Here is a 25,228-nt window from a genome sequence, read left to right on the forward strand (position 1 = left end):
AATTAAAAACCATGATAATAATAGAAATAAATTTTTAAAAGATATACTGCACAATGGATTCATACACATGGTTAAAAAAAGTGAAATAAAATTTGACCCCTACCTAACCACATACGCAAAGACCAATTTCAGGTGGCTGGAAGACCTGCACGGGACATACATGCTTTTAAAAGAAGATAGGCATACATATCTATGACTTTGAAGAGAAGGAAATATTTCTCAAATATGACAGAAAAAGCACAAATCATAAAAGAAAATATTTAACTTCATTAACGTTGAGAACTTCTGTTCAACAGAAATACTGAGATGAGTAAAATTTCAAGCTTCCAACTGGAAGAAGATATTTTTAATACATGTCATTGGCAAAGAAATAATATCCAAAAATATTTTTAAAATCCCCACAAATCAAAAAGTAAAAACTGTTTTTTTAGTAGCCTAGTAGAAACATTACCGAAAGACTTGATTAGGTAATTCAATATCACACATCCATGAAATAGAAAGATTGTCAGTGCCATTAACAGAAACATACAAATTAAAACTGAAATGTCACATTCTTGCATGCCTACCAGATTAGCAGAAATTTAAAAACTAAATTCAACATAATATAAATAAATATAACCTCGTATGTTCGTACAAGGTAAACCCCATGCAGTAGTGAAAATGATGAATTACAGCTACAGTATGATGGATCACAGGTACATAATTTCCAGCAAACAAAGCAAGTCACTAAAGAATGGTATAATTCCATATTTATAAAGTTCAAGAGCAGGTAAGACGGAGCAGTTGTTTAAGGATACCAACATATTTGATAAAATCATAAAATCAAGGGAAAGAAAAAGACAAAATTAGAGGTTATAATTAACTATTGAGAAAGGGAGTCAGTAGATTCAGAATGGAAATGGAGACTTTAAAATATTACTTTCTTGAGAAACAGACTTACTGTCTTGTGACACTTTATAATGTTGGGGAGGATGAAATTTTCTTCTGTCTGAGATTCCTCTAGCTGCACTAAGAATTAAATTAACACAAGACAGATTAACAGAAGAAAATCAAATTCAAATTCATATGTATGAGGAATCTACACAGACATGAAATTCCAAAGATAGGCAAAAATGTGGTATATATGTCATTCTGAACTAAGGAGAAGGGCGGGGTCAGGGTCTTGGAACTTCAGAGGGAAAGAGTGAAATTCACAGCAAGATAAAAAGTAAATGTTTGGTAAATAAATGTTTGTTGGGCCACATGACTTCATATATCTTATAAGTATGATTTTACCTCTGTTCGCATTTAATAATAACACTTTAAGCTAATGATCAATATATAATAGTGTTTAGAAACCAAAATAATAGATAACATATGTCATAGTTTTGGGGAGGAAGAGATTGGATCATTAAGGATCCACAGAAGTAGGGTATGAACTGAGATATTTAGTTTGCAATTTGGCAGAAGATAAAGGACATCTTATATAAGTTAAAGGATTGGAGTATTAGTGTAGTAGGAATTATTTTAGAATTTAATTTGTGTGCCCATTCATTCATTCATTCATCAACTATATCATCATTCATTACACCACCCAGTGTCTTTCAAATTCTGAGTTATGGGTGCATGGAACTGGCTCAGCAATTACCCGGGATAAGTAATTGTAGAGCTTCTACCCAAGAGTTCACCATAGTAGCTCTCCTTGAACTGGGATATGGATTAGGATTCTGAAAATATGTGGTCCAGGAAAGGTATTTAAATCACTATAGTAAGCTACTGTATTAAACCACTATATTACCAGACAGCACCCTAGGTCCAAGAAGTGGTGAAGGTCGCTGCAGAGCTATACAGAGAGTATTGTGCTTTCCTTGCTGTAAATGATGTCCACATTCTAGGGCATCCTGGAGGAGAGTCTACTTCGGGATGCAAGGGGAAGGTACAGGGAAAGTTGCATAAAAAAGGAGATATTTAACTGAATCCAGAGGGCAAATGACGTTTTGCTATATGGATATTTTGCCAAAGGAAGTGCCTTACTGAAAGGGGAAAAAAAAAAAACCACTCTAATGGATATATAATTTATCATTCAAACCAGGACAGTTCTGAGAGTAAAAGGCCACTGTTAATAATTATTCTAGGGCAGCAGGTGTAAAACCAGCACTGTCCTGGGCAAACCAGAATGTGCACTTATTCTCCGCAGATAGAATATGTTGAATTCAAGGTTAAATCAGATATTTTAAGATGTGTTATATAGTAAAAAATAAATGCGAGAGGCAAAGGTTTCTATATACATAAAGGATGAGTTAAATGGGCCTATTTTTTAGCACAGAGCCAAGTGTAAGTTCAGATGTTAGCCGTAAATGAAAACAAATTTTGCAGCAGAATTTGGCAAGTTGCTGCTTCGTTTTTACCCCAAACTGTGACCTTTAATTAACATTGCTTTTGTAACATTGTGTTTCAAGATACAGGGGCCTGCTTTGTTATTTAAAACAAGCAGTGGAACAGAAACCTATTATGTTTTTAAAGATTGCCAGGAAAAGCTGAGAAGAAAACTTTTAATCAAATGCACCAGCAATTGGTTGCAGGGTACTGTGTTTGCCTTTATACCTTTGGCAGTTTCTCTGTAACATAATAGCCAGTTGCTACCTGGGAGCTAAAAACTCCCTCATGTTGAAGGAAAGAGCAAGGGATAGAATGGAGAGATCAGGTATTTTCAAACATCTGTCTGGCTACACTTTTTCAGTGCTCAGGCTGACTTTGAGGGGGACAAACAAGGAGGAGAAATTCAAGGTGAACTCTCCATGGGGATTTTCAGCATTGGGTTTTTCCGCAAACACCACAACTGACCTCTCTTTGTGTTTATTCCCTCAACTGAGCCTTCTCTTTTCTTTGTTTCCTGCCCCTCAACTTTGAAAGGATTGACCTAGACCCAGAAAAATTTTAGAACTGTTGACTTTTGCCGACTTTCCTTGCATTAAAGTTTCTTAAGGACTTGTGACATTACTTATTGCACTCAGCTTCCCTTTCCAGACAGATGGGACATTCAAGTACTTGGCTGGAGTACTTCTACTGCGAAGTTTCTGTTCAACTTAGTTTATAAACAACAAATTCCAAGTCACAAAGGTCTTGCCCTTTCTTCCAGGTCAAAATTGAGACCGTGAACAAAGAAAGAGGGTTTTATTGCAACAAATTCCACAGACAGCTTCCCAGCAAAGTCTGGAAAATTGTACCTCCCAGCAATTTATAGTGTCAGCTTTTAGTTGGGCTCAACCTGACTCTCTGGAAAGAGTTGAGTTATGGTTCCCGAAGTGGTTCAGAAATCAGCTTATGGGACTCACTAAGTTCTCCTGACCCTAGGGAAAATCTCTCTTTGTTCCACATGGGCATTGTTTCTATTGCCAGTACTTAAAAGATGACTCAAACATTGAAAATAAACTGATTTTTCAAAGAGTGTTCCAGTATGGGATAAGGTAAGGAATTCAGTGTTATCCACATTCAGTGGGAATGAACACTGACTTCATTGCAATAAAACTGGGTATAGTGCTTTGCAATCTAGTCTCAACTGCACTTCACAGCAGGCACTTTATTTTCTAAATAATCTCTTTCCCTTTGCTATTTGTATGTAAAAGCAGGCAATAAAGTAGATTTAAGGACTTTCTGCAGAGCATTTAGGTTGAGATGACTAGTGTAGACAAACCTACAGAGGTGTTCTCATTATCCCCACAACCACTTTTCTAAAAAGGCTCACATGGTCCATTTCTAAATTCCACATTCTGCTTGCAGCTCACATTATATTGCAATTTCCTCTTTGAGTTCTTAGATTTGTCATATTAAATTGCTCGACTATCATTTGAAGTGAGAGTTATAGCCAAGATGTGATCAGCTGACTCAAAAAAAAAAAAAAATGTCTAGGGCAGGCAGTCATTTTTAGAGATTCATGTGCATATAGACCTGCTAAAATATAACCCGGCTTTCTCTTTTTATTGCTTATTGCTTTCATGCCTGTGTCAGAGCACAGAGAGAATTACTGTCAAGCTTAAAAACAATGTCTGTTTCTAATACCCATCTTCTTATAAACAAACATATAAAGAGCTATGTCCCATTTTGTGATTTTGACCTAGCTTTCCTGCCCCTCGTGTTTCTAAATTTTTATATTTCAAAGACATAGATGTGAACAAACATATACCACCATACTGTGAGGGGCTAGAATGCTTCATAAACTGTGCATGCTCAAAGCTAAAATATACAGCAGAGAAGTAAAATATGTAGTCAGGTTCCACAGACATTTATTGAACACAAGGAAAGTGTCAAGGTCTAGATTGCTAAAGGGACAATGCAAAAGAGATCTAGGCAAATTATCTACAGTGAAGGCAGAATTGCTCCGTAATAGAGCAGAGAGACTCCTGTAGGAGATTGTGGAAAACTTTGATTAATTTTGACTAGGAATATAGAAAATGACTTCATTGGAAGAGGTGTGATTTAAAATTGACCTTGAAGCGTGAGAGAGATCTTGACAGAAAGAAAAGAATCCTCCTTAAACTTCTGTTTTGTGGATATCAAATATCCAAAATCTTGAAACAAACTGCCTTGCATTTTTTCATTTAAATCCTTTTACATGTACGCGGCAGCCATAATACTCCAGAATGTTATGAGAGGATGCACAATGAGTGTGTATGTATGAATATACATTTTTAATGGGTTTTGTTTGTTTTTTACTGATTGAAGGAGATAAAAATGGAAGTCTCTCATTCTTTAGTCTTATTATTGTTTCTTACCAATTTCCTTTGTGCTTCAGTGTTTCCTTATTTTTTGGTCTCTCAATGTAAATGCTACTGTGAGACTGTTGATATTTCAGAAGTTTCAACTATGATATTTTCATTACCCAGTATTTGTGTAGAATTTGGGAGAGAAGGGGAGAAAAAAATAAGATACATAGTCACTGAATTATATTACCTTAAAAGTTCCTAAGTATTCAAAGGAAGGCATTTTGGTTAAAATAAGCTCTTTTTTAGAATGTTATTGGCTACAAAAAAAAAAAAAAGAAAGAAAAAAGAAAAAAAAAAGAAGAAGAAGAAGAAAGAAAAAAGAGAAAGAAGTAGATCCTGTTAGTAAAGCTTTGCTGTTTAAATGTGTGAGTCCTGGTAAAATTTATTTATAGGACCAAACACTAGAGCCAAATACAATAGATTGTTCAAGGAAACAAAGAGAAGAACAACAAAACTCTCTTTGCCTCTGTTACCTAATTACCTGATCTCGGTTTACTGGGATGGCTGATTGATGTTTGAGTGCCATTAGCTAAGAAGATCCTAAAAGTGATCCATGGTTAAGACTAGTTTGGTCCCTAAGACAGCTCTAGATCAATAGAGTTCCTTTGCTTTGCAGTCTGCCATTTCAGTCATATTAAGGACCAAATCAAAGCAACTCTGCTGCAATTTCATCAAATACTAAGCAATCTACCTGAAAGTGGTATATTCTGTCATCTGTATAGACCCATTTAAAGAATAACTACAAACTTAGAGAAGGGGAGAAAAAAATATTAACTTCAAACTAGAAAAAGGACTTTGGCTGAGAAACCCTATTTGAAGAAAGTTGTACAAGATGCAATGGGGATTTAAAAAAAAAAGTGAAGTGTGTGTAGTATCAGATTAGCCACAAAAGGAGGTATTAAAATTTTAATATCATTGTTTACTGTAACAGACATGTTCTTTCCATGGCAGTTGTCAACCAAAAAAAAAAAAAAAAAAAAAAAGAGCCTTTTTTTTTTTTACCATGGTTGAGAAAGTCACAGATGATATTTCATGCTGTTTATAGTTTTTATATATTTTATGTGATTCAGAAATATTGATTAATATTACAAGGCTTTACCTACTGGCATTTCTATACTATAGGTGGAAATTAAATGGAACAGATGTTGACATTGGTGTGGATTTCCGCTACAGTGTTGTTGAAGGCAGCTTGTTGATCAATAACCCCAATAAAACCCAAGATACTGGGACGTACCAGTGCATAGCAACAAACTCATTTGGAACAATTGTTAGCAGAGAAGCAAAGCTTCAGTTTGCCTGTAAGTAGCAATTACATCATGCTGCAAATGTAACTCTGAGTTTTGGTACCATTAAGCCTTTAAAACAGTTGCTTTTTAAAAATCAAGCAGATTTTAATTTGTTATGTGATCTTCACCTTTTTTTCATATTTGGGAAATATCTTGTTACTAGGATAAATTGTAAATCTAACTGGAAAGATGTATTCTGCTTTTAAAAGGTTGAAGACAGTTTGATTATGTGATAGTTTGTTATGAGACTCTCTGTATATGTATAAATTCACACTCACTCAAATTTATACACAAATTTGCATAGCCAGAAATTACACACATAAACCCACACACATTATAGAGTGTGTATAAGCAAGCAATTGAACTGCCAGTAATAGTCAATTTGAGAAGTATTTAATCATAAAGCTCAGAGTTTCAAAAAAATTTTGGTAGTCTATTAATCCTGTAATTCTCCAGTTTTTTTTTCTTATTTTATAGATTAGGAAAATTTTTAAAACCACTACATTAACAACAAAAAGTAGAGACAAAGTGTTAGCTTCTACATTATACCTTTTATACTTCCAGTTTAGAACATTTTCTTTTTTTTTTACATATATATATATATATTTTTTTTAATTTATTTATTTAACAGAGAGAGAGAGAGAGAGAAAGATCACAAGTAGGCAGAGAGGCAGGCAGAGAGAGAGGAGGAAGCAGGCTCCCCGCTGAGCAAAGAGCCCAATGCGGGGCTTGATCCCAGGATCCTGGGACCATGACCTGAGCCGAAGGCAGAGGCTTTAACCCACTGAGCCACCCAGGCGCCCCCAGTTTAGAACATTTAAAAAATAAATCACCATATCTTAAGACCGTCATCTAATAAAAGTTCATGAACATATCAAAGAAATTGGAATTTAGAAATAGCAAGTTGAAAATTAAATCCACAGGCAAGAACAGTGAGTACACATTTGAGTATGGATGTCTTTGAGAATTGATGTTCAGCTACATTTTTAAGGGTTTCTGTATTTGCATATGATTATATATTTCCTTGTGTAAAATCCCAACTCATACAGCAGTGCATTAATGTCAAAGGTTTCATAATTACAAAATCTGTTGGCAGTAACACTGTAGAATATTCTCATTAACAAAATCCTCTCTGGGAACTCAACATCAAATATATATAATATCCAGTGCTAAATCTATTATTGCCATCAGGTGGCATTTTTACTAGTTGAGAAATGAGTTTTCTGAGTATTAGATATATATAGGATTCCGAGATCATTTTGTTTGTGAATATTTCCTAATAGAATCCTCCAGATATTCTTAGGTATGCAGAATAATAGAAGGATAATATGTCCAATTGAGTGCTACAGAACCAAACTATTTCTCTTGGTTTAATGCAAGTTTGATACCTTTACCTATTTTTTAAGAATGACAAGTGAATTTTGTTGGGTTCATTTTGAAAAATATTCATAGACTCTTTGATTCTCAGAGTAGGGTGGTCTCTGCATTCAGTGAGATTACTTCTTTGATTTTTGGAATTCATAGAAGAAATTTTTAAGATCGCAATAGTAACAACAAAAAATAAAGGTTGCCATACCATTACCAAGCCTATCTTTCTAATTTATGACATTTTGAGAAACAAATTACCAACTGTTAAGATTATCCTTTTGTAAGAGTCCAGGCATTTCTACTACCAAAACTATCCAAAAGACAGAATATCATATTCGAGGGTTGTCATTTAATTACATTATATTAGCCTAAGGAAAAGCTCTAACACTCATTTTGTGGCTGAGTTGGCCTGAGGACCAGTGTTTGGAGCCCACCTTGCTTATCCCACCTAATGGGTAATATAGGCATCCTGGCACCTTAAGAATCCATGGCTGATAGTTGTTCAGCCTTAAAAATTCTAAGAACAGAGAGCTAACCTATTCATCACAAAGCATTCTGACCCATAGTAGACTGCTCTAGTTTTTCAAAACTATAAAAACAAACCCAACATCGTGTTCTTAAAATTGAGCTAAATATCTGAATTTCCATCATTCTAACTCCCAAGTCTTGCTCTAGGATTCTGGTTAGGCTTCAAATACGTGAAAACATGATCATGTTTAATTGTTGTCTTCTCCAGGTAGTAAATCTACAACCATCTTCTTCATGACACACACATTTATATTAATTTATCTATTAAATTATGACCATATCAAAATGCACCCAATTCTATGTATGCGCCCTGACCTTTGCAGAGGACAATTGGAAAAGCAGTAGCCCACAATGTGAACTTCTTTTTCAGTGAATGCAGCTGACATTGATATTCATCTTATTTTAAAGCCCCAGTCTCAAATTGTAACCTTATTTTGAACATACAGTCCTATAAAATCTGAGGATTGATTTTTTATGAATGTCTATTAATCCCAAGCTACCCAACCATGTTATTTTATTAACCTAAATTCAGCATATTATATTTACCCCTATTAAATTCACCTTCTGAGTGGTGACCCTTTGTTCCCTCACAGTTGAAATTGTTTTATATCCTTTTTTTAATCTTTCATATTGATTGTCCTCCTACTTTAATGTCAGCAGAAAATTTGATAAGCATGTGTACATTCAAATAATTGATACAACATGTTGACCAGGGCAGGGCAGCATGCCAGCACAGAACTTCCACTGAGACAAGATGAGACTGAACTTTTAAATCAATATTCTTTGCATATTCTTGTTCAGTTAGCTACAGATTTTCCCACACATACTGTAGTTGGACCCCAGTTTCTGCTATGTATTCTTTAAGAAGTGAGAATCTTTTTCAAATGGCTTGGTAAAATCAAGATGTATTTTTTTCTTCCACACCCCTCCTACCTGGTCTCTATGCAACTTCTTTACATCTTCTTTAACCATTTGTCATAAAGCAGGCAGATTAATCTTTTAAACATGTAAATGAGATCATTCCACTTTGCTGTTTTATGCATTCTACTGCGCTTAGAATAAATCTCAAATTCATTACCATGGGCTCATTTTAATTTCTTGAAAATGAGAATCTCTCTTGTACTGGAGCCTTGATACTTTCATTCCCTTTGCTTTACATGCTTTTCTCATGATACTTTACATGCTCACTTTTCATGATCCTTCCTTTTAAATTTAGGTAGAGCTCCTTCCTAAGAGAAAGTTTTCACATCACCCTGTCTAACCTAAGAAGGGATTCCCATCATTTTTGTTTTTCTCTTCTGCTTACCTTCTTCCAGCCTTCTACTTCTATATAACATCCTCTGTTTCATTTATTAGGACTTAATACAACCTAACATGATTTTGTATATTTATTTTCCCTCATTGTTTAATCACTGCGATAGAGTCTAAGTTCCAAGAGAATTGAGACTATCTTGTTTGCAAAGTCTAGGAGACTTTATATGTATGAATAAAGGATTTCCTTAATTTGTTTCCTCTTTAGTGACACAAAAAAGAAAATATATGTATAAAATTATTTTGGGGATGATGTATTTTTATAAACTCATACCCTTTATATTTTAGTCATTTTCTAGAATCCAGCCTAATTGATCTTAACTCTGCAGTTTCTAGACTTTTTTCTTCCTATCCTTTTAACATTAATTTTATAAAAAGATGATGCCTTTATTCAAAAACCTATTTAAATAGTTTAGAATAAAATACTTTTCTTCAGTGATGTAAGGGGAAGCATGACAATGGCATCTCCTAAATGTTACTGACTAATTGCTTTCACCCCAAACATTTTCATAATGAGCGAGGGGAAAATATTGTCTTTTGACCATACTTACTGCACCATAATGTGCAAGTGAAAATACTTCTTCGTTTTTAATCATATAATTTTATGGCTGAAACAGAAATTAAAATATTCCTGGCCTATATCATTTAAAAAATGCAAATTAAGTTTAGAGTAACTGAATTACTCATGGTTATTTACGCAGTGAATAAGTGACAGCCAAGGAAAACCAGCCTCTGCTCCTAGTTCAGTGCACCCTTGGTAAGAAAACATGACTTCATCTTTATCTATCATGTCGTAGCTTCAAGTCTCATTTTTATACTTTATATAAATTTATCTATATGACAGTCTTATAAGGTATACATTATTTATGGACAATTTTTAAATCTTATAATCCTGCTATGTAGACATAATTTGATAGTCTCTTGTATTTAGCATTTTTAAAGAATGAATTAATTCACATAAGCAAAAAGTCTCATTAATGGAGATGATTCCTTTAAAAACCTACTCCTCCCCACCATTTTTTTCATTCAATATCGTTAGGCTGAAAATCCTTCCTTATTAAAAAGGCATAGCATAATTTAAGTCACTCTTGATGAGATGGGGACATTTTCATGAGCATACATTATTGTAATGCAATTTGGATCACATTTTGTTTTTCAGTTCCCCTGCAATATTAAGCCATTAGCATTCATTTTTCTTGCTGTCATGAGACTACCAATACCCCTTTCACTATTTACTCCTTCTATTATATCAAGGGCTACAAAACCTCATTGATTAATTTACCAGGGTTGGGACACCTGCATGGCTCAGTCAGTTAAGTGTCAGACTCTTGATTTCGGCCCAGGTCATGATGTCAGGGTTGTGGGATCAAGTCCCACATCAAATATCTGCTTGGAATCCTCTCTCTTCCTCTCCCTCCCCCTCTGCCATCTCCCCACTCATGTGCACCTGCACTCTCTCTCTCTCAAATAAATGAATATTATCTTTGAAAAAAAAAAATTTTTATAGGAGTTTACCCAGTACCCAGACCTTAGTAAACTTGCAATAATAGTTGTTAAACAAGTGAAGACATAGTAAGAATGGATGTTAAACTCATCAGGCCATATTTGGGTCATGATTTGAACCACTGAGTTCAAAGACTTTCTGATGCTCCTTTGAGAGTGTTTTGGAAGCCGGTGAAAGCATTTCCACCCTGAGGTGGAAGATATTATGCGGAAGACAACTGATGTGTTATTCCAGATAAGGGTATATGTTGGGACAGGAGGCTTTAGCCTAAAAAAAAATTGTTCATGCATGGAATGCGTCAAACATGTCATCCGACTCCTGAAAACTTGGCCTCAGAGTATACTTAGCTTTTCAGTACAATGTTTTAGGAATAGCCTTGCTTTAATCTCCCCTCCATCCAAAGGAAAAGCAAGTTGAATGATCTTTCATTCTTACATAGGCAGCTGAATCAGAAGATAAGGCAGGAATGGAGGGAATTTCAGTTCATTATTTCCACTGCTTAATGGTGGGGCTATTTCAAGAGGCTTTGTCTATGCAGCATGAAGGGCTACAGCCTCATCATTCTAGCCGCCCACTTCCTGCAGACGAGTATCCCAAGTTAAATCTGTTCGAGAGTCATTGTGCATGGTAATTCAGTAGGGCATTTTTTTCTCAGACATATGGACATATATTTTTTAAAGTAAATTATATGACATACTTACATACTTAGAAAAAGAATCATAAAACCATTTTGAAAAATTGATTATGTGGGTTTGAGAAGCTAAGGTATTATACTGCCCAAGTTTAAGTGGAATGGAATGCTGTTTATTGTTCCGCTTCACTTTAGGTGTCCGTAAGGTTTCTAAAATTCAGACATCTCATCAACACTGGGAAGATAACCATAGTTAGCTCTTAGGGTTGTTATGAAGACTAAATTATGCAGCATATGCAAAGTCCCAGAATATTTCCTTGTTTGAGAAAGCCATATAATCACTTTCTCTACTTTTCTTTCTGTCTTTTCTTCCCTGTCCTTCTCTTTGCCTCCCTTTTCTTTTTAAAATAAAAATAATAATCCACATTTGTTTATTTTTCTGCATTCTTTTTTTTTCAACTTTCAAAAAATGTAAATAGATATTTAGTTTACATTGGAAAGTTTAAATTTTTTATGTTACTAAAATAATATATAATGCAAAAGCCATATATAATGTGTGTGTATATATGTATATAGAAAGATTGAGAGACAGAGAGAAATTTTAAAAATCGTAATTCCTATTTCACCCATCCCTGTTCCCATCTCCCCTCTGGTAACCATCAGTTTATAACTAACATTTCTTAAGAACTTAGGTATAATGGATAAAAGATCACAAGCTCTGGAGTCAAATGCCCTGCTTTGAAATTCAGCTCCTTCTATAGCCCCGTGACCCTGGACAAGATACTTCTCTCTACCTCAGTTTCTTTCTCCATAAGATGGGGTTAATAACCATACCTCCTTTGTGGGAAGGGTCAAAGAAATTAATCCTACTAAAATTTCCACATGATTGTCTAGTACACACTAAGGATTTAATAAATGGTAGTTATTCCTATAGTATTTATTATGATTTCATTACTCTATCAGATTTTATGCTAAGGACTTTGAAAGCATTGTCCTGTTTAGTTCTTAATAGAACCCAAGATTGTCTTATAGATGAATTTATACAAAGTATAAAAATAGACTTGAAACTATGAGGTGTTAGATAAAGATGAAGGGATGTTTTCTTATAAATCAAGGTGGATCTAAAGCAGAAGCGAGCAAGGGTGCACTGAACTAGGTGCCGAGGTGAAGAATCTGAGAATTAGTGAAATGAGAGAACTTTCACTGAGGTTGCAGTGGGAGGAGGGGAACCCATAGGGACCTGACCACCTAATTCCTAGCAGATACCCATTACATGGAATTTGCCAAGTGTGGTTCCCCCATGATACCTAAAACTAAACTTTCCTAATGGAATTCATGTTCAAACATAGATTTGGGTGGGTGATAACATGTTTCCTTTAGAGACACAAACTTGGAATCTTTAATGTGTTTTGCAACCTTTAGTATAGTATCTCCATCATTAATTTTTTTTTGTTTTTAATTTTTTAGTTATAAGCTTCCTTGATGTCATCATGATGTTGATTTACTGTTAACATCTAAAAGCATAATGTTGTGTAGTGCAATTATGCATACATTTGTGACTTTAATTTTAATATAATTGGTTTCAGGTTCCATAATGAGAATAATTAATAACAATATTTCTGCTCTAAAAGTTAAAATGCAAATTCTCAATTTATTATAAGTAGGTTATAAAACATTCTGAATATTGAGATTTTATGGTAAATAACCCTGGGTTGATTAACTGTATATCCCCAAGCAGTAAATGACATATTATTATAAGCTTTCTTACTCCCATATAATTCCTCCCCTACACGTGAAAAAGATTCTTTAAATATAGATTATTATGAAGAGCTTCCAAGGGAATAATACAGTAACTCTAGATTTTAGCCCATCAAACTTGATTGCTTCATAAACATTGTTTGGGGCCTTCATCCTAGAAGTTCAGCTGTTTTATATTAATTCAGATCTTCAGAACAAAAGACTTAACACTCTTCATCATCTCAGGCCATGGATGACAATAATTCATACATAAGTATCTCCAAATTGCTCATGGTAAAATTAAATCATGTAATGAAAATCCAGTTGCCTGTAGAGAAACTGGTGTTGTCTTGGCCACTGGTGAGGTGATGTTCTTTGAAGGAAGCCCTTGAATGTTACCAATGCTGATCTCTGTTGGTACCTTGTCTGAGGTGGGAAAAGAAACCAGACTCGTACACTACCCTGCATATCTACCTCCTGAACCTGCATTAAGGAGAAGGAGATTGAAGGGGAAAAGATGATAAAAGAAGAAGAAGAAGGAGGATGGAGATGATAAGTGAAGGGGTCCCTTAGGTGCAGAAGCCACTCCATTTTGGCCTTCCTATGACCTCAAGCAGTGTAGATACACTGGGTATCTTACAAGGTACTTTACAAGGGTAAAGTAACTCAATAAACCAATCCATTCTAAGGTTAATTTCATTTAGCTTTAGCAATTAAGTGGCAGCCAACATTTTTTATGGTGAAAATATTTCACTGATGAACAGAAGCTGATTAGATGTTCTCATTGAAATAGATCTTTCTTATTGCTGCCACAGAGAGCTTTGTCTGAGTTCTCCTTAACTTGGACACCCTCTGACAACTGCAGTGCTGATGGTAATAAAAACTAGAAAAATGTATTAAATTTAGAATATTGCACCATGTTCAAACTGGGGCTCTTGGCAACCTGGTTTTTTAGCCTTGATTATTGCTTCTCTTCACAGTAAATTTCAAATGTTCATTGCTTTTAATATTCAATAATTAGTGTATCTTTCATAGCCAAAGAATTAAATGTGCAGTCAACCCAAACAATTATTGGGGGTTTGAGAGATGGCCAAACCCATGACTGGCTTGACTTATTTTTAATTAGCAAGTCTGTTTAAATAAGCTAACTTTTGTTTCTGAGCAATAAAATGTTGATGGATGATTGTTTGGATAAATAATTTGTGAATATTTAGATCAATTAAAACTTAATCAACTAAGAAATATTTGGACAGTAAAACTGTAAACACTTAACAAGGCAGGGCTTAGATTCTCAATAAAGGAGTACATTTTTCTCATTGAATAGTTAGAAGCATTTAAACCAAGCCTTGCTAAGTTTCTGAAAGGCACTGTTACTTAGTATAGTATTAGAAAGACATTATTGGTGATAATCAATGTCTCTAGAAGATCTTATAATGTAAACATTAAGAACTAGGCAGATATGGCCATGCTATATGGGTTATTAGTGATGTGTATAATTGTGAGTTCTGGTATAATTAATAATTGAAATTCACAGGTATACAACATAATTGTCCTTTTATTTTTTTTCTGTCCCTTCTATGAAACCTATTATTGTACAGATTCCAGTTAATTATGGCTTTGTTAGCTATTTCTTCTTCCACTCATCCCACCATCCAATTTGATGTCTACATGACTGACAGAGAGTTAATGACTAAATGAATGAAATGTGCAGATTTTTTAAAAAATCAAGAATATTTTAAGAATACCATTCACCTGAAAATTAGAAAACAAGACCAGATGGGGGTCCAAAGATGCTTAATCAGACAGTACTTTTAAAAAGTCACTAAAGTTAAAAAAAAAAGGTTAAAAATTAACACTTTGTATATTAACTAAAAATAGCAAGTTACTAAAATATTATCACTTTCTGTTTCACTGTTTTAATTCAGTCAACAAATGTTAAAATGATTTTTATTGTTTTTCCAGCTTAATTTTTAGAGAACACGGGTTCAGTCTTACCTCCTTACCCACTCTTAACTGTACTTTCTGTTTGACTGAAGTTTTGGTGAACAATCAGGTGTCCTCATTCCTTTGAAAAAGGGAGCAGTTTCTGACCAGCAGAAAATGTCAACTCTAAGGAATCACTCTAATCATGTCACTGTCCATTCTTTCTCAAGAGTTTTTGTTTGAGAGGTTATGATATTATAGATTAGATACATATTCAGTTATGGTTCAGAATTCAAAATCTAATAGACTACTTCTAGGGGATTGAATGGTAACTTACCCAATAACATACCCACCTATAACCTATAAATGTAACCTTATTTGGGAAAAGTGTCTTTTTTTATTGTAAATTAAGGATCTCAAGGTGAGATCATCCAGAGTATGCAGTTGGACCCTTAATCCTAACAGACAGAGGAGGAGACACAAGGAGGAGAAGACAATGTGACCACGGAGGCAGAGATTGTAGTGAGGTAGCCAAGGAACGCCAAGGATTGCCAACAGCTATCAAGAGCTGGAAAAGACAAGGACAGAGTTTCCCCTAGAACCTTCACAGTGAGCGCAGCCTTGTTAATACCTTGATTTTAGACTTCTAGCCTTCTGAATGTGAGAGAACGAATTTGTGTGTTTTAAGCCACCAAATTTGTAGTAACTTGTCTGCAGCCACCCTAAGAAACTAGTAGACCAGCATATGTGCAATTCCTTTCCTATTCTTTGCTGACCACTTTCACCAAGGAAAAATACAAGCATATAGGGAATCAGGCTGAAATCGGGTGTTTTTGTAACTTTACTGGATTAGGGAACCAAGTATTGAGAGCGATGGCCTTGATTAAATGTGGGATTACGTGTGCACGTTTTGTGTCCTGCCATGCATTTGCCTCTGGTAAGCACAGTAGAGTTTTGAACATTACATAGTATGATTTGATGAAATAATGGAAAAAAAGGTAGCTACAGAAATTCAAAAAGTCACCTTTTCTTTTCTTCAGTACTTCCTCCTCTCACTTGAAATAGCGTTCTCTAGGCCTTCTCTAAAATAGGCAGGATTGGCTTTCTTCATAGAGCAGTGATTTGAAGTGATTGAGGGTAGTTTGTTAGCCCCAAATCCCTCTCTCTGGACTTCTTTTTTCTAGGTCATTTTCCCAGAATTTGACCCCTTTGTATGACACACTAAAGCCCTAAAAACTGGCAATTATCACATTTAGAGTGTCTGAGCTACCTGTGGCTGTAACAGTTCGACCATGGTCTCTCATGCATTGTTACCTTTTGTGTTACTACGTTTCTCTCTGCAGAAATCCCTATGTTAGCGAAGGCCAGATTCCACTGTCCACCCGGACAGCACCTTGCACTGCATAGGCTCTAATCTGCACAGGCCATTTACCTCCTAGGTGACATGTATTTTATGTACCACACTAGCTAGTTTTTTTTTTTACTTCACGGCAATAGTAGCGATCCCTTTACAGAACAAAGTTTGCTTTAGGGTTCAGAGGTTAAATCTCAAAATCAGGGGCATCATGAAAGGGTGTGTGTGTGTGTTTTCCAAGAACTAAATTATGCTGTTAGATATTATACCAGAGATTAAATTCTGTACTAAGCACTAAACCCTCACTGGATGGTTCTGAAGATCAGTAATTTATCCTTGGTATATGTATTTAGTCTATCCAGTTATGATCAGAATATTATTTGCTGCCAAACACTTGCATTGTTGTTTATCATTAATGTTTCAGATTTGTTCATTTTTTCGTACCGGTTACTGCCCGCCACCCCTTCCACGAAATTCTTTGCCTTTTTTGTGCAATGAGCAATCTCTTAACTTGGCCTCATAAAATATAGGTTAATAATACCTTGAAGACCCTTCTTTAAGTAGCCCACAATTATGTTAAAAAGCAGTGATGGGACAGTGTGAGGGACTCAACAAGTGGATTTCCTCATTTTTAATCTTAGTGATTACCTTGTTCTGCTTTTTTCAAATGTTACTAATGTGAGATGAGGGCCAGTATATATGGATAGGTGCTGAATAAATATTTGTGAAATAAGTGAGGCTGAATGACTATATTAATCAATCAATGAAAGAATACAAGAGAAACAGAAATACCAGTTTGAGGTAATACCTCCTCCTAAATACTTTATTCCTTTAACCGGGAAGTACGTTTTAAAAAAATTTCTAAAACAGGGAGGTGCCTTCCATAAAGTTGTATATTAAATATGGTGTTTCTCGTTTAAAAAAAAAAGTTCATTGAAGAAGTATTTTCTCTTACTTCTCATACCATGTTTTCTTTTGCTACCGTCACCACTAATTTCAGAACACTGTTATCACCTTAAAAAGAGAACCCTAGGGGTACCTGGGTAGCTCAGTCACTTGAGTGGTCAACTTTTGGTTATGCCTTGAGTTATGTTCTTAGGGTCCTTCAGTCCAGCTCAGAGTCAGGCTCGGTGCTTAGCAAGGAGTCCACTTGGGATTCTCTTTCCCTCTCCTCTGCCCCTGCCCTGCTCAGGTGCATGTGCCCTCCCTCTCTCACTCTCAAAAATAAATAAAATCTTCAAAAAAAAGAAATTCTGTACTCATGAACAATTACTCCCCAATTCTCCCATCCCCTGACAGTGCTAACCTATTTTCTGTCTTTATGAATTTGTCCATTCTGGACATTTCGCATAAATGGCGTCGTATATTATGTGGCCTTTTGCAACCTGTTTTCTTTCACTTAGCATAATATTATCAAGGTTGATCCATATTGTAGCACGTATCAGTATTTTATTTTTCTTAATGGCCAAATGGTATGTCATTATATATATTGATGTAGGGGCCCAACTTCATTCTCTTTCTTTTTCTTTTCCCTTTCTTTCTTTTATTAAAAATTGAGGTATAATTGACATTCAACATTGGATTAGTTTCATGTGCTCAATGTAATGGTTCACTATTTCTATATATTGAAAATTGATCACTACAGTAAGTCGAGTTAACATCCATCACCATCCATAGTTATAGAAAACTTTTTCTTATGATGAGGATTTTCAAGATATACTTAACAACTTTCATATGAGCAATATAGTATTATTAGCTGTGGTTGCCATGCTGTCCATTATACCCCTATGACTTTTTAATTTTGAGATGGAAAGTTCTCTTTGATGCCCTTCAATCAATGTGCTGACCCCCCTCTATCCTCCCTTCTCTGGCAGCTACCAGTCAGTTCTCTGCCATCTGTAAGATTGGTTATTTTGTTACTTGTTTTGTTGTTTTGTTTTGTTTTAGATTCCACATATAAGTGAAATCATATATTTACCTTTCTCTGTCTAACTTATTTCACTTAGCATAATGCCCTCAAGGTCCATGCATGCTGTCACAAATGGCAAGATTTCATTATTTTTTTATGACTGAAAAATACTTCATTGGATTTATACCACATTTTCTCTGTCAACTCATCTATCAGTGGACATGTAGATTATTTCCATATATAGACTATTACAAATAATGCTGCAATGAACATAGAGTATATATGTCATTTTGAGTTAGTGTTTTTGTTTCCTTTAGATAAATGCCCGGAAGTGGAATTTTTGGATCATGTGGTAGTTGTTTTTTTAATTTTTTGAAGAATCTCCATACTGTTTCCCAAAGTAGCTACACCAATTTACATTTCCACCAGTTTATTTTCCCATCTCTCCCCATCTTTGTCAACACTTGTTATTTCTTGTCTTTTTGATTATAGTCATTCTAACAGGTGTAAGGTGATATCTCATTGTGGTTTTGATTTGCATTTTCCTGATGGTGAGTGACGGTGAGAATCTTTTCATGTCCCTGTTGGCCGTCTGTATTTCTTCTTTGGAAAAATGTCTATTCAGATCTTCTGCCCATTTTTAATATCAGATTTCCTGTCCTTTTGCTTTTGAGTTTTTCTTTATATATTTTAGATACTAACGCCTTCTCATAGACATGATTTGCAAATGTTTTTTCTCATTTAATAGGTTGCCTTTTTATTTTGTTGATGTTTTCCTTTGCTGTGCAGCAGCTTTAGAGTTTGATGGAACCCTGCTTGTTCACTTTTGCCTTTGTTATCTTTTGTTGGCAACTCCAAAAAAATCATAACCAAGACCCGTATCAAGGACCTTATTTCCTATGTTTTCTTCTAGAATGTTTATGGTTTCAGGTCATACATTCAAGTTTTTAACCCATTTTGAATTAATTTTTGTGTAGAGTGTAAGATAGGGACCCAGTTTCATTCTTTTGCATGTGGCTGTCCAGTTTTATTAACAACATTTATTGAAAAGACTGTCCTTTCCTCGTTATATATTCTCGGCTATTTGTTGTGGACTAATTGACCATATATTTGTGGGTTTGTTTCTGGGCTTAATATTGTGTTTCATTGTTCTATGGGTCTGTTTTTAGTTCAATACCATACTGTTTTGATTACGATAGCTTGGTAATATAGTTTGAAATCAGAGACAGAATCTTTTGTACATGGGTGTACAGTTGTTCCAACACCATTTGTGAAAATGTAGTTCTTTCCCCATTGAATGATCTTGCACTCTTGTCAAAAATCAATTGACTGTAAACAGAACAATTTATTTCAGAGCTCTCAATTTTATTCTGTTGATCAGTATATCTGCCTTATACCACACTTTGTTAATTAATGTAGCTTTGTAATACGTTTTGAAATCAGCAAGTGTCATTAATAGCATCTTAATCATAATAATATAATGCATATAGCACATAAACTCTAGACTCCATTCTGCTTTCCCTACAACTAAGCGTATTGCCTTTGAACATGTAGTATAAAATTCGGTATCAAATTCTGAGTTGTCTAATCTTAAATGATATCACACTTTGAGCCTTGACAATCTAATCCACTGTTTTCCTCACATTTGAGGTGGAACTCATTTATCCTTATTTCTCTTGTCAGGGTCTCAGTTCTGTTTTCCTCAAGCAACCACTTAAGAATGATTGTAATTTCCTTTTTTTTTTTTTTAAAGATTTATTCATTTATTTGAGAGAGAGAGAGATTGAGCACAAATATGGGAAGGGAGAGAGGGGGAGAATACCCACGCAGATCCCTGCTGAGTGTAGGGCCTGACACAGGGCTCAATCCCAGGAGCCATGAAATCAGGACCTGAGTCTAAAGCAAAAGTCAGATGCTTAATCAACTGGGCCACCCACATGCCCCAATGAGTGTTTGTGATTTCTTAAGAGCAGTCACTATTTTACCAGCCAGGCACAGTCTAATTCCACAGAGGAGAAATGTTTTTCTCTAAGATGAAGTTCTACAAGAACTATTCAATTAGCAGCCAGACCACTTAACATTGGTTAGCACATCTCCTTCTCTAACTCTTCCAAGAACCTTAGGGATATAACTGTACATTTGCAAAACTAAATATCCCTTAGTGGGTTTTCTCAGAACAAAGAATACTCTTTACCCAAGGCTTATTTTAAATGTTAATTTTCCTATCTCCTCCAGAGTACTTTATAATAAGTCATTTCTTCTTAAATTTTCTTAGCCCTTTCAATTCTCTCCTTGGCTTTTGTGTCTGCTGTTCTCTGGTATCTACCGCCTAAACTCTGTATGACCTAGAAAAAGTTCTACATTCCACTCAATCCTAGTATCCTCATTTATAGAATGGGAATAATGGTGGTATTTTAAAATTACGAGGATTTAGTATGTCGGGGAAATGTCACATGTATGTTTATGGACATGCCTTCACCTGTACATGCATAGACTGTGCATTAATATGTGAATGCTATGCTTTCTTATCTCTTTTGCCTATGAGTGCTCCAATATTTATTATGAGGTACTAGAATTGAGCATATGGTTTTGTCTGGCTCTCTGACTAGTCCATATATAACCAGAGAACCAGATCCATGTGTCTATATTTTACTCAACATGGTTCTTTGTACCTAGCAGATGTTCCAAGATTTCAAACACAGTTATCAATTGCTCTAAGATAGTAAGCTTCGTTTTACTCTAACCATCCATTTATCCTACATATAGTTGCATGTCAGTAATCACAGCCTGAGATTTCTACTAAGTAATTACCTTGACTGTAAAGAACCATTAATTCTCCTACATATTTGAAAAATTAAGGATCTTTGGAAAATACCACCACATCATCCATGTAAATGTGTTGTGAAAAATTGAATTATCAGTACTCGGTGTGGAGATTTCCTTTGTATGCTTGCCTTTTTCCCATAAATAGTTAATGTATACCAACTAGGTAGAAAACTGTGTTAGATGAGGAAGATACATCAGTGAACTAGACAAATATGAAGTTTATATCCAGCAGGGAAGACAGATATTGAACAAGTAACCTCAAGTGTGGTGAGCGTTCAGAAGGTTGAAGGTCTTGAATTCTAAGGAACAAAAGACAGAATAAGCAGGAGCAGAGGGAATGAAGAGATGGTCTGAAAGTAGTCTTTTTTGTAAGGTAGTTGATTGGGCAGATGTTCGAGGAGGTTAAAAGTGAAGGGGCACAGAGAAAAAACAAGGCATTTTAGGAGAGGAAAACACAGACTGTATATAGCATTCATTCATTCTGGTTTTTTGTTTTGTTTTGTTTTTTTTGTTTTGTTTTGTTTTGTTTCTGAGTGGTCTCTATATTGGCAGGTAAAGAAAACAAGACCCAGTCCCTCATCTTACAGAGTTTGCTTTCTAGTGGAGAGGAAAATGTTCATTGAATAGTATTGCAAGAAATACACAATAACCAATTGAGATGAATGCTGAGAAAATGGTGGTGGTACAATGACATTTGTAACAAAGGGTATTGAGAAACACAGACAAAGGGAATTGAGAAAGACTTCCATGAGGAAATGCCTGTAATTGAAATCTGAAGGATAAATAAAGATTAGAGGGGAAGCATGTCCCAGACAGAAAATATAGTATGTGCAAAGGCACTGTGGTAGAATAGTACATGGCACGTATAGGGAGATCAAAGCAGACCTGTCAGTGTGGCTGGAGTGCACAGAGCAGTGAGGTGAAGGCAGCAGAATAGAAGATGGTGGTAGGGAGTGAGAAAAGAGATTATTTATTTTTTCTGCATTTTTACTTCAAGATTTCCTAGAGTCACTATCCTCAGGTATGTTATTTTACTGGCTGAGGATTAGGAAAATTCTCATATACTCCTGTAAAACACACTCAGTGTTTTGAATTCTACATGGTGTTCAGTGCACTGGAGGCTTTCTATAAATGCAGTCATCAGTTCACACGTCTTCAGCCAACCAACTGTAATAACAACAGAGCTAACAGTTCATACTTGCTTTGCATATGTCAGGCATTAAAATAAAAAGTTTCTCTTACAATCCTTACCTCGCTCTAGATACTTGTATTTTTTTTTAAGATTTTATTTATTTGACAGAGAGAGAGAGATCACAAATAGAGAGAGAGGAGGAAGCAGGCTCCCCCGCCTAGCAGAGAGCCCGATGTGGGACTCCATCCAAGGACCCTGAGGTCAGGACCTGAGCTGAAGGCAGAGGCTTAACCCACTGAGCCACCCAGGCAGCCCGATACTTGTATTTTTTATATTCCCATTTCACAAACGAGGAAACTGAGACATAAAGTTGTATGACTTGACAAAGTTCACAAAGGTAGGAAATTGAAGAGCCAGGAGGTGATTCCAGTTTATTTGATGTCAATATTTTCAGCATTAATCACTGCACTCTACTGGCTCTCTGTTATTTCCATCACAGTGAAAAATGCATCTTCACCAGAAGCACCGGTTATGCCAAGATACTCAAACTGAGTTTGGAATGTGATGCTAGGAAATAGCCAGGCTCAATTTCTAAATGCCATATTGTTAACTAACCTATCCTTGCATTCACATGTAAAAAAGCAAGACTGTAGTTTGTTCATTAGCTGGTGATCAGCAGTTCTGAGTGCAATGCAGAGAGATATACAGTAGGATTTCAATCCCACCAATATTATTTTTCATCACCAAGTTTCTACCCAGAAGTGAGAGGATAAGATTGAAGATGTTAAGTCAGAAAGAACCACTTAGTTGGAGGTGCTTGGAGCATGGAGCTTATATGATGCTATTGGTGTTCTTTCTGTCCCAGTTAAGGAGCCATTTCTCCTGGTCCTGCTTCCTTGAGTATTTGCCTCAAATGGTTGTTGGAAGAATTAAGAGACTATCTACACAATATCTGACATGCAGTAGAAATGGGGAACTATTTGTTTCCATATAGTTAGACAGCTAATCAGGTATTACTGTAATAGCCCCATTTGTGTTTTTAGTTTTGTTCAGCAATTTTTACTAATCATCAATTAAATATAATTAGTTATAATTAAATAGTGCTATATTATACAAAGATTTTATATCTGTGAATAGCTGCACATAAGATCCTTTGTCTTTCTGCCTTGGGCTCTAGTTTTAAAACAGGTGTCCTTGGTGATCAGACTGTTGATTTATAAGACAAGTGCTACTTGGACAAAACTACTTCCTTCTTTAGTAAATCTCCTTCATTGGCCAAGAAGTACACAGCATTTGTTAAATTTGAAACTGATTCAAAAACAATATTTAGTGAGTAGTTCTTCAGCAATGGTACTGTACCCACATACATAGAAACTAACATTATTGGGTGCCAGAAAGGACAAACCACCAGCTTTAAGGAGAGAGCACTTTTAATGAGCTTAGGGATTTGGGCAATGGAAGAGTAGGAACCTCTCAGAATTTTATCTCCTGTCTGTAGCTTTTCCAATTGAATCTTATTTTTGTTTCCCCCATGGGAGGACATCTATTATCACCACTTCTTCCAAATCAGTTCAAGTACAAAATCATGATAAGATGCATGGAGAGGGGAGGGCATTGCTGAGGTTTCTAATATCACCTGCTCTTACTACACTGGCCCAGTCCTGTCTTTTTCATACCTCCTTGATTTTCGTTATGTATCACCTTGATAGTTTGTAACTTTATCCATCAGTCTCTTTTGCTTGTCAACCCTACTAGAAACTCCACCAGTGCCTTGCTTTGTTAAATAAATTTTTTGTTGCATTACCAGGCTAATAAGTCACTCTACATGGAAGTCAGGATTCCAAAGAGAAGCTAGTAGGAATGGCAACCTTGAGATTTTTAACACTTTGGAGTGCAATGTGCAAAGTAAACTCAGAGACAAAAATGAGTGTCCTTCCATTTTGGAAGAGATGTGATCTAGGGGAGGAGAGGAAAGGAGATCTCTCAAAGACTTTATTTCCTCTGTTATCAGGTGATTATCATGCATGTGACTTTTTGATCAGAGGTACAGTGTAGCACTAGATTGACAGTTCTTCTATTCTTATGGAGCTGCTGTCTTACAATTGATCTTTAAAATAGACCCAATGTTTGCCTCAGCTTATCAGGACATAGTATATATCGTGAAAAAGGAAATTTATGAAAGCGTTCTTGGGGTGCCTGGATGGCTCAATCATTTGAGCACCCAACTCTATTTCAGCTCAGGTCATGATCTCAAGGTCCTGAGATTGAGCCCCACATTGGTCTCAGGCGCTGCACTCATGGGGGGGTCTACTTGAGATTCTCTCTCTCCCTTTTTCTTTGACCCTTCCCTCACGTACTCCCTCTCTCCCTCTCTCTCATAAATACATAAATCTTTTAAAAAATTGTTCTTTATTTAGGGGCGCCTGGGTAGCTCAGTGGGTTAATAAAGCCTCTGCCTTTGGCTCGGTTCATGATCCCAGGGTCCTGGTATTGGGCCCCTCATCAGGCTCTGTGCTCGCTGGGGACCCTGCTTCCTCCTCTCTCTCTTTGCCTGCCTCTCTGCCTACTTGTGATCTCTGTCTGTCAAATGGATAAAATCTTTAAAAAAAAATTGTTCTTTATTTGCCTTTAAAATTTTTTCATTTAGTTGCCCCACTGAAAGAAAATAGAGATAATAATTAGTTCATGGAATACTTCGAGACCAGTTGGAGAAAAGTTCCTGTGTGATAGTACCAAACTGAAAATTCCCAACAGAGGTTCTGACCCCCTTAGTGTTTCTAAGTGATTTGCTCTGTGATCCACATCCTAATAATGGAAAGAAGCAAAGTCTTCAATGTGAGTTCATTGTTGGTAGCAACCAATCCTGATAGCCCAACATGGAACACCTCTATAGACAGCAGGTGCTCAACAAAAGCTCTTCTAGTTTGCCATCTTAGTATTTCTGGTATTTTTTCTTTAATTGGCTAGAGGGAGGAAG

General features: G+C 35.7%; 1 protein-coding gene across 5 annotated transcripts in view; it reads left to right on the plus strand.

The window, feature by feature from the left end:
• Positions 1–25,228, plus strand: part of CNTN4 (contactin 4) — a 917,793-nt gene that overhangs the window by 617,726 nt on the left and 274,839 nt on the right. For all 5 annotated transcript variants that reach the window (XM_032867432.1, XM_032867434.1, XM_032867431.1 and 2 more), the window contains one exon: positions 5,865–6,040. In XM_032867432.1, coding sequence (XP_032723323.1) covers positions 5,865–6,040 — 176 coding nt within the window. The remainder of the gene's footprint in view (positions 1–5,864; positions 6,041–25,228) is intronic.

This window comes from Lontra canadensis, unplaced genomic scaffold (genome assembly GCF_010015895.1).
Source record: "Lontra canadensis isolate GAN:19392208 unplaced genomic scaffold, GSC_riverotter_1.0 scaffold34, whole genome shotgun sequence".
Taxonomy (NCBI): domain Eukaryota; kingdom Metazoa; phylum Chordata; class Mammalia; order Carnivora; family Mustelidae; genus Lontra; species Lontra canadensis.